The 10,028-nt window shown below is 41.7% G+C and overlaps 1 protein-coding gene across 1 annotated transcript; it reads right to left on the reverse strand.

Annotated features, from left to right (window-relative positions):
* Window positions 1-1,102: 1,102 nt before the first annotated feature.
* On the reverse strand, window positions 1,103-10,018 carry NDUFV3 (NADH:ubiquinone oxidoreductase subunit V3). The gene is made up of 2 exons (XM_026851986.1): window positions 6,026-10,018; window positions 1,103-1,374 (listed from the first exon to the last, which is right to left on the reverse strand). Exons 1-2 carry the CDS (start codon window positions 6,921-6,923, stop codon window positions 1,208-1,210), a joined length of 1,065 nt encoding a protein of 354 aa, XP_026707787.1. The 5' UTR covers window positions 6,924-10,018; the 3' UTR covers window positions 1,103-1,207.
* Between the last annotated feature and the right edge of the window lie 10 nt (window positions 10,019-10,028).

Consider the following 10,028-nt stretch of genomic DNA (forward strand, 5'->3'; position numbering starts at 1 on the left):
CCAGGGATTTACATCCAATATCCAGATAGACTCCTAAAGCTGACTCTGTTTTCCCTTTGATCTTGCGTATTCTGTTGCTTGAAAGAATACAGACAGGTGATGGAAAATGCTGGAGCTATTGCAAGCACAACTGCTCAAAGACCAATTAACTCAAAAAAACCCCCCCCAAAATGAACAAGAAGCCAAAATGGAACTAAACCCACAACAGCTGGTGGTCATCAAGGCAGTTTTCCCAGAGGGCAGAAGACTGTTACTAATAGGATGGAAATACAAAATTTACTGAGAGCAACTGTAACTGCTGATAACATGTATTGAAAAGTGCCTCATTTCTCACATTTTCTGCAGAGCAAGAGTGAAGCTGGACAGCAATCTTCTATTGTGGGGAAAAAAAAAAAAAGGGAACTGAAACACAGTCCCACTGAACAATTAGTACCAGGATCTGATTTTACCATAATGCTATTTTCATCATATTTAATAATAAGATTTAAGTGATTTTACTCATAGAAATACGCTACTTGTCAGAGTTTAATCACTGTAGTATAGTCCAGTAAGAACTGCCCACTGAGATTCTCTTACATTTAAACGATTTCAATTACTACAGAATGCTAGAACCCGCAACAGAAGATTAAATAAAGTTGGATGTTCTCCCTTTACAACAGCAGAGGTTCTGAGATGATTCAAGCACATTACAAACTTACATTCCTCTACTAACACAAAACATACACTCTTGCCACAGGAGACAAATACTTCTTATTGGTCTTTCCAGCCAATGATTTTAAGTTAAAATCCAGAGTAAACATAACCTCTTCAGAGCTAGGAACATGTTTGTGTGCAAGGAGAACAGCCTGGGGCATTACAGCAGTAATGATATCTATTAAAATCATGGCATATACTGAACAGGCACATGCACAAGGGCCATTATGGCACAGTAGTGACAGAATGGTCAGTTTCAACAGTTTGGAGACACTGAGAAGTCAGGACTTTTTTTTACACTATCACCAAAAAATATATACTAAGAGGTAGAAAAGCTATTTTGTTTTAGTGATGATTCATCTGCAGCTCATTCATATAAGCCAAGAAGTGAGGAACTCCATGAAGCAAGAACTTATCACGCATTTATTTATTATCTGATTTATAATACAAAGCAACAGTGCTAAATAGAACTATTTATCATTCTGCCTGGGCATTTGTTTGAAATGTAGTTCTTTCAATGCCTTGGTGATGGTCTTCCAGAAGATGGCTGAGGCTGCCTGAATTTTGAGAGCGCCGCAACAGAATCAACAAAGGTATAAATGTTATATTCATGATGCTGAAGGTTCTTGTAGGTAGAATTATCAAATTCTTCTGGAGGAGGCTCAGCAGCTGCTGTGGTCTCTGAAAACAAACAGTAACAGGTAACTATAAAGATGACACACCAGAGGACAATATTCTTAATTACCAAGCCAGCTTTCATATACTGCCATGAAGATGATAAGGGGGCTGGAGCACCTCCCCTGTGAGCACAGGCTGAGAGTGTTGGAGTTGTTCAGCCTGGAGAAGAGAAGGCTCCAGGGAGATCGTGTAGCAGCCTTCCAGTACTTAAAGGAGGCTACAGGAAAGATGGGGAAGGACTCTTTTATCAGTGAGTGTAGGGATAGGACGAGCAGTAACAGTTTTAAACTGAAAGAGGGAAGATTTAGATTAGATATAAGGAAGAAATTATTTACTGAGAGGGTGGTGAGACACAGGAACAGGCTGCCCAGAGAAGCTGTGGCTGCCCCCTCCCTGGCAGTGTTCAAGGCCAGGTTGGATAGAGCTTTGAGCAACCTGGTCTAGTGGAAGGTGTCCCCTGACCACGGCAGGGGCGTTGGAACTAGGTGATCTTTAAACCATTCTGTGATTCTATGATCCCTCTTCCAGTCAACATTAAAAAAAAGAGGTCAGTAACTATAACCAAAGGGTAAGTTTGCCAAGTTCTGCTGGTACCTTGTTTGGTCCTAAAGCAGCACATTAGTATGCAGGAGGGGTACAGAAATCAGTACAAGTAATCTAATACAGCACAGGTTTTAAAATTCAACCTACCACCTAATGCGGGGGGTGGACAGGACAGAACATTTCATTTATATTTTGAAGACATATGTCTGCATTTCCTTGCTTTTTCAGAGTTGCCTTGGTTTTCACTCCAGCCAGAACAGTAGGTGAAATTCTTAGCAAGCCAGGAGAGGCAAAGAGGCAGTACAAATGATGTATCATCATGTCAGACCATGAGATACAGCTATTAGAACTACTTTGCAGATTGAATCTTTTCCATGGGAATAAATGATGGAATTAAGATCTCCATAGTTTAATTTCAAATGTGGTTATGCTCAACAGTAATATGCCAAGAGCCTTTGATATAAATTTCCTTTCTTCTAAACATAATCTTCTGAACTTTGTATCAGCTCTTCTACCTAAAAGAATAACCTAATAAGGTTATTCAGAACTCCTTACTTCACATTAAATCCAGCATTAATTCTTAAACTTTTAGAATATTGTGCAAACTGAGGCAGTACCATTTACGTAAAAGGTTCCTATTACAGGCTGATTTTACAACCAAGGAAATTGCAAGAAATAAACCTTTACTCCCAATATTAATTTATTCTCATATATCCAGAGTTTTAACAGTAGGAAAAGCATCAGCATAATCTAGTGAAAAGCTGTCATATAAATTTGCATGTAGCGGTTCAGGTTAGATTGTGTTAAGCTTCGTTTAGTAATACAACCGTCTACAATAAAAATACAAGAAATCAAGCAACTGAACACCAGAATTTCCCTTTAATTATGACATAATTATTGCAACGTAACGCTGTTTAAGAGCATATATCCATAACATTTAGCAAGACTTGCTTATAAAATGCAATGTATTAAGCCATGGTTTCAGCAAAACAACACACACCACCTATGAAAAGAAATATCCCTGTGACTACTGCTCAGTTCCTACTGAGACAGCCCACAGGAGACAACACTACAGATATAAAAGCCAGATGATGCAGTCTTTGCTACAAATAGCCCCAAGAACAGGCAAGCGTAGGCAAGTGTACATTCAACCTGCAAGAGACAGTTGTTCCAAATTAAGAGACAGATGCTCAGGAAGAAAAGCAGATGGAGTCTCATTTTTCCTGCCCAAATACACTGTACTTGGCTTCTCGAATGAAAAATTTATCCCTGAGTTCATCCTCCCCATACTTCAGACTTCAGCTATGCTTTCTCTCTTAAAGAGCAAGCATTTCACAAGATGTTCTTCCAAAATGAATCAGAGGTATATTTCTGAGTTACCATGCTACTATTTTGCTACTTGCTTAGCAGTTGAAGTCAGCAGTTTCTGCTGACTGCTTAGCATGCCTGCTTTACAAAGTGGATGACATCACCTTAACATCCAGGTTTGTAATGGGAAAAACTGCTTTTACATCTTCAGTGTGCTGGCTGCAGTTTGCAGATGAACAAAAGAACAGAGGAACAGGACAGAAGGACAGATTACAGAAGGTATCACTAACTGTGATCATTAAACATGGAAAAGCAGTAGCTGTTCTCAAAGAAGGCTTCAAAAGGAAGAGAGAACAAGATATGCCTGGAGATACCAGGGAGACTCTTGAACACAGTGTAGCTAGGTTTGACTCTCCACTACCCTCTGGCACCCAAAGACATTATACCAGCAGTAAAGTGGTGTGAACTTGCCTTTACTAACCCCCACCACTCCTACAGCCACTGCAGCAGAGCCCTCTAGCATGTACCCAACAGAAACTCTCCCTGCTGTCACAGCCTTACCACCTCCACAGAGCAAGAGGAGCTCAACAGCAAAAGTGACATTTTTAAAGCCAGATCCTACCAAAAGGGGTTTGCTGATGTGGTGATGATGATGATGGGTCTGAGGCACAGTGGTACTACTGCCTCACCGATACAGATCTGCAGGAAAAGTTTGTCACATGGATTTAACCTTATTCTGAATTTGCAGCATCAGAGTAGAGGCTGTTTCATAGATCTGTCATGTGTCATAATCTTCACCTTGAATCATTAGCACATTTTAAGACCAAGACCTTCCTCTCATACTTGAAGTTAACTTGTTTTTTGGGTCTTCATATCAGCTTCAATGAGGAAAAAAAATAGCAATACTTGTGCATCTAGAACTCCACTGTGAATGAATGGGGAAAAAAGCATCATCTGTAGGTAAGTACAAATAGCCTTTTTTTTTTTTTTTTTTTTTTTTTTTTTTAAAGCAAGCCTCTGCTGCTGACTGCAAGGAGGAACATGTAAACGAAGATGTCACTTGCAAACAGTGCTGCATTTTACCATTTGAGTTGCAGTCATGGAAGAAGGTAAGCTTAGCGTCTAACTTACATCAAATTATGAGTCAACTAACCCCTTAAAACAGAAAGCAGGTCTTTCACTCAGCACTGTATTGTGGAAACTGATGGACAAAAGCAATTCTTTGTCAGTTAACCTGGTTAGACATTTCACAATGTTACAGAATGGCTGAGGTTGGAAGACACCTCTGGAGGTCATCTGGCTCAGCCCTAAATGCTCATGCAGGGTTAGCTAAAGCAGGCTGTCCAGGATCACGTCTAGACAGCTTGTTTGAATGTCTCCAAGGATGGAGACTCCACCACCAATCTGGGCAACCTGTGCCGGTGCTCCATCACTCTCACAGTAATTTAAAAAAAAAAAAAAAAAAAAAAAAGGCAAAACCCTGTGTCTCTGTTTGCACCTACTGCCTCCTGTCCTGTCACCAGGTTCCACTGAAGAGTCTTCCCTCTGTCATCTTTGCACCGTCCCTTCAGGTATTTACAGACATTGATGAGATCCCCCCTGAGCTTTCTCTTCTCCAAGCTGAACATTCCCAGCTCTCCCAGCCTTTCCTCACAGGAGAGGTACTTCATAATCTTAGCTGCACTTCACTACTCTCTCCAGTAGCTCCACATCTCCTTTGCACTGGGGAGAGCAGAACCGAACACAGCACTTCAGGTGCATCTCACCAGGGAAGGATCATTTCCCTCAGCCTCTCGCAACACTCCTCCTAATGCAGCCCAGGTTACCACTGATGGTCTTTGCTGCAAGGGCATACTGCTGGCTCATGTTCAACTTGGTGTCCACCCGGACACCCAGGGCCTTTCCTGAAAGGATGACATCCAAGCAGCTTTACAATTATATGCTGCTTCTACTTCCAAGTAGGCAAATTCTTTAATTCAGGAACCAGATTGGGGGGTTCCTTAAGAATGGTATGCTGCCTAAGTTGAAAGGCAGGAATGGTAAGCCACCACAGATCAGGACAGAGGGGCATTTGCTATTGAAATACACAGAATGAGATCAGTACCTAGTTAACAGGACTGGCAGTACAGAACAAGGGTTAAGTTTGATAGCAAAGTATAGCTAGGAAAGTGATAATATGATACACAATGCTCTTTCTTAAAGTTTATCACCATCTTCTCCCCAACTCACTACCAAAACTGGGTTGTAAGGTCAACTCTGTGCTATTTCAATACAACTCGCTTACAACCTACCGATCTCAGAATCAGTACCTGTTTCTGGCATTACACTGTGATTTCTTGAATTCTACCAAAATCTGAAACACTGTAAGATTTTTTTTTTTAAAAAAAAGAAAGAGAAAAGACAAGATTAAAGCAAAAATCTGATGGCATTAAATTTGTCTCAGGAGAAAAGCAGTGACCAAATCCTTCTGAGAAGAGAGAAGAGGGAAAACAAGTTTTGTCACATAAACCCCATGATTTTGCTCACAGTGGAAACAATCTTGTTTTAATTTTATAAGTAACTGGCTTATGAAACTATAAATACAGTGAAATAAAGACCACTTCCTCTCACAGCATAACTGGAAACTGAGCATTACTGAGCACATATAACAATTAGCAATGAACAAGAGTTTATCTTCCAGAAAGTCACTGCTACACAGCTTCAGTATAAAGATCAGATAATCATGAAGATTTAAAAACCCTCTAAAAAAAGTTAAACCCTAGCCCAGATGAATCAATACAGTTCAAACAATTTAAAGTTGTACCCTCTATTGTGCTTCTTTCTCCCGCTTGGACTCCTGCTTCCTGAATGGTCTCCTCCTCTGCTGCAGTGCCCATCACCAACACTGTGCTTCCAGAAACCTCTTCTAGTTTAGGAGCAGTTACTACTTCTGCTTCTGACTCCTGTGCCTCCTTCACCTTTTTTTCTTCTCCTCTGGATAACAGTTTTTGCTTTTTCTCTTCCCGAGTCACTGATGAAGGTTTCAGCTGAAGAGCTGCTACTTGGGTTCCAATGGACTTTTCCTCCAAATAATCAGATTTATGAGTGATATCAGTCAGGTCTTGGCTTTCAACCACATGTGGTTCTAAGACCAGCTTCTGCTGATCTGCCACTTTTGGAGCTGATTTTACTCTGGGGTTTCTTGCTTTGGATTTTGATGTTTCACGACTGAGTGATGTTTTAGAAAATGCAACTTGCTTGATAGGAGACACATCTGTTTCTGGTTTGCATGGTTTCTTCCTAGCTATGTAAACTTTGTGGGATTTTTGGGACAAGTTCTCTTTTGCTAGTATTGATGCCTTTACTGCTATGTTCTCAGAAAAGATGGAATCTTGTCTAGGAAACTCAACTTTGGTTTTAATAGCAACTTCTGAATCATCATCATCCTTTTCTTCCTCAGAATCTGAGCTAGAATCTGAGCTCGATGAAGACGAAGTTTCTTCCTCAACTAACTCTTTCCTCAAGCCTCCTTCTGTTGCAGGTGTAGTGAGGTTTTCCTCCTCAAGAGGAGAAACAACTCCTCGCTGAGGAAATGCGACCACTGTTTTTCTTGACATGAACATCCTCATGTCTTCAGCAGGTTTTGAAGCTTCCTTGAGGTTAGTACTAGATGTGCTCTCACCTTTGTTTTCAGATACTAGGAGAGAGCTAGAAGACAACATTTTAGGAAATTCAGCTGGTGCCTTGATGGCTAGCAGCTTGGTGCTTCCCTGTGGTGCCACTACATCTAGGAAACGGCATAAAAAGGATTATCATCATTATATCCGACACCACTGTTAATTACTGATCTCAGTCATACAATTTTAACTCTTTGAGATTTAACTCTCTGGTACAGAAACCAAATGGAAAAAAGTTATTATACTAAATACAGGCATCATGAAGCAGAAGTTTTAAGACATTTTAAGTTAAAGAAACTAGAGTTCTAGCTAGCACTTAACAGTTTTTGCTGCTGCAATGCTGAAACTCATGAGATAATGCTTTTTCCTCCTTGCTTTGCCAGACTCCTCATAAGAGCAGTTTTTCTCTGTGCTTCAATTCTGCATCACTGAAAATGGTTTACAGACATCTTCCTATCTCAGATGAGCATAAAGATAGCTTGTTAGCTGAGGCCTTCAAATATGCTGCTACAGAAATAACAGTTGCCCGTGCCCTTGCCAGTGAAGCAGAAGACATAGTAAACAGATATAGCAATAGCCAGCCTCTTGCGATAGTTGTATTTAAAGTAGTAGGGAGGGATGACTCCCAAGAGACAAAGTAACAGAATAAGAGATACCTGAGGCCATACATTACAGTATTACTTGTTCATGTGTCCATGTGACCTACCAACTGAATTGTGTCTAAGACAGTTTAACATTATTTCCCCAAGACCTTATCTCCTCCAGTCTTCACCATCACCATTTCCTATTTTTGGTTTGAGACTTCTTTGTAAAGAAAGTCTTAGAAGATCTCCTAATGCTTCATGCCAGCCTGCCTTCATTTCTTCTCCCTCATGGATATTCATTAAGCTAAATTCTCCAGACAAGGAGACAACAGTTGGAGAGAAAGTAACAACTTTCAAGTCCTTTCAAAGAATACCAAATACCCCCTGGATGCTTGTGCCAATGATATCCTCAAGAGGCTCATCAACAGTGAATACTGTTGTGGTTACAACAGGAAGACAAAGAGGACTAGAAGCACATTAGGAAGATACACCACAGCGGAAATTTGCTATAGCAAAGCCAACTCCATTAAGATTTGCACCACTCCCAACCAGCAGTGTAGTTCAACAGATTTCCAGTCTATGTACAGATTTATCTGCACAGTTTCGAAATCCAGATCTACTTTACAAGACCATAAACTATACAGAATTTCCCCCCTCACTAATTTAACAGTAATACTTTGTATGATCCAAGGAGTTAGTATAATTAGTTTTGAATAGAAGGAAGTCTTTAGCAATGTCCAAATGAAAATGTCACAGAAGAGACAGAGACATGAATTTAAAAGCAAAGTATTTAAGAAATAAATACAGAGTTCTTAACACAAGTACAAATGAAAAAAGTATCAGTTTACTATACAAGTAATACTTTTGAATAATTTCAAGCACAAAATTCTCTCTGACAGACAGAAGGTGCGGGGCAAGGAGGGAAAATTTCTTCAAAGAAGCGTACAGGAAGGTCAAACTAATACAAGGATGCCCAAAGGGATGACAGACAGCTGAGCAAAACTAGAAGCAATATTCATGTTAAGACATCCTAAGAAACCAAGGTGGCAGGTAACATTCAACTTGACCATTAACAGTAAGCATTACTGGAAAAATACTTTGAACTAATATTTGAATATGTGAAAAAGGTATGTTTCAGCTTTTAATCATAAAGTCTAATACGACTGGTACCAAGTGCTTCAATCTTTGTACCACCTGATCTGTATTTGCACTGCTTTACCAAAAGGACAACAGATTCAACTCAATAATATTATTCTCAGATACATTCTTACTGATGCTTGTAACATCAGTATCATTACTGGAATGTGTTTAAAACATGTTCAGGCTTAGGCTTAGAAAGATGGCTTGCATAAATTTCAGGTCAATTCCCCATCACTGACTTCATAAGCAAACATGGCCATTTTATCAAAGCACACTCTGTTCCAGTTACAATCTGAAAAAGAAAGCTACATCGTATACATCTTAACCATTTGCAGGGGAAAACAGCAGCCTGAAAGAGGTGGCCTAAGCAGCCTGAAAGAGGTGGCCTAAGCAGCCTGAAAGAGGTGGCCTAAGCAGCCTGAAAGAGGTGGCCTAAGCAGCCTGAAAGAGGTGGCCTAAGCAGCCTGAAAGAGGTGGCCTAAGCAGCCTGAAAGAGGTGGCCTAAGCAGCCTGAAAGAGGTGGCCTAAGCAGCCTGAAAGAGGTGGCCTAAGCAGCCTGAAAGAGGTGGCCTAAGCAGCCTGAAAGAGGTGGCCTAAGCAGCCTGAAAGAGGTGGCCTAAGCAGCCTGAAAGAGGTGGCCTAAGCAGCCTGAAAGAGGTGGCCTAAGCAGCCTGAAAGAGGTGGCCTAAGCAGCCTGAAAGAGGTGGCCTAAGCAGCCTGAAAGAGGTGGCCTAAGCAGCCTGAAAGAGGTGGCCTAAGCAGCCTGAAAGAGGTGGCCTAAGCAGCCTGAAAGAGGTGGCCTAAGCAGCCTGAAAGAGGTGGCCTAAGCAGCCTGAAAGAGGTGGCCTAAGCAGCCTGAAAGAGGTGGCCTAAGCAGCCTGAAAGAGGTGGCCTAAGCAGCCTGAAAGAGGTGGCCTAAGCAGCCTGAAAGAGGTGGCCTAAGCAGCCTGAAAGAGGTGGCCTAAGCAGCCTGAAAGAGGTGGCCTAAGCAGCCTGAAAGAGGTGGCCTAAGCAGCCTGAAAGAGGTGGCCTAAGCAGCCTGAAAGAGGTGGCCTAAGCAGCCTGAAAGAGGTGGCCTAAGCAGCCTGAAAGAGGTGGCCTAAGCAGCCTGAAAGAGGTGGCCTAAGCAGCCTGAAAGAGGTGGCCTAAGCAGCCTGAAAGAGGTGGCCTAAGCAGCCTGAAAGAGGTGGCCTAAGCAGCCTGAAAGAGGTGGCCTAAGCAGCCTGAAAGAGGTGGCCTAAGCAGCCTGAAAGAGGTGGCCTAAGCAGCCTGAAAGAGGTGGCCTAAGCAGCCTGAAAGAGGTGGCCTAAGCAGCCTGAAAGAGGTGGCCTAAGCAGCCTGAAAGAGGTGGCCTAAGCAGCCTGAAAGAGGTGGCCTAAGCAGCCTGAAAGAGGTGGCCTAAGCAGCCTGAAAGAGGTGGCCTAAG

Source organism: Athene cunicularia (genome assembly GCF_003259725.1).
Source record: "Athene cunicularia isolate RWA chromosome 1 unlocalized genomic scaffold, athCun1 chr1_part1, whole genome shotgun sequence".
In the NCBI taxonomy this organism is placed as follows: domain Eukaryota; kingdom Metazoa; phylum Chordata; class Aves; order Strigiformes; family Strigidae; genus Athene; species Athene cunicularia.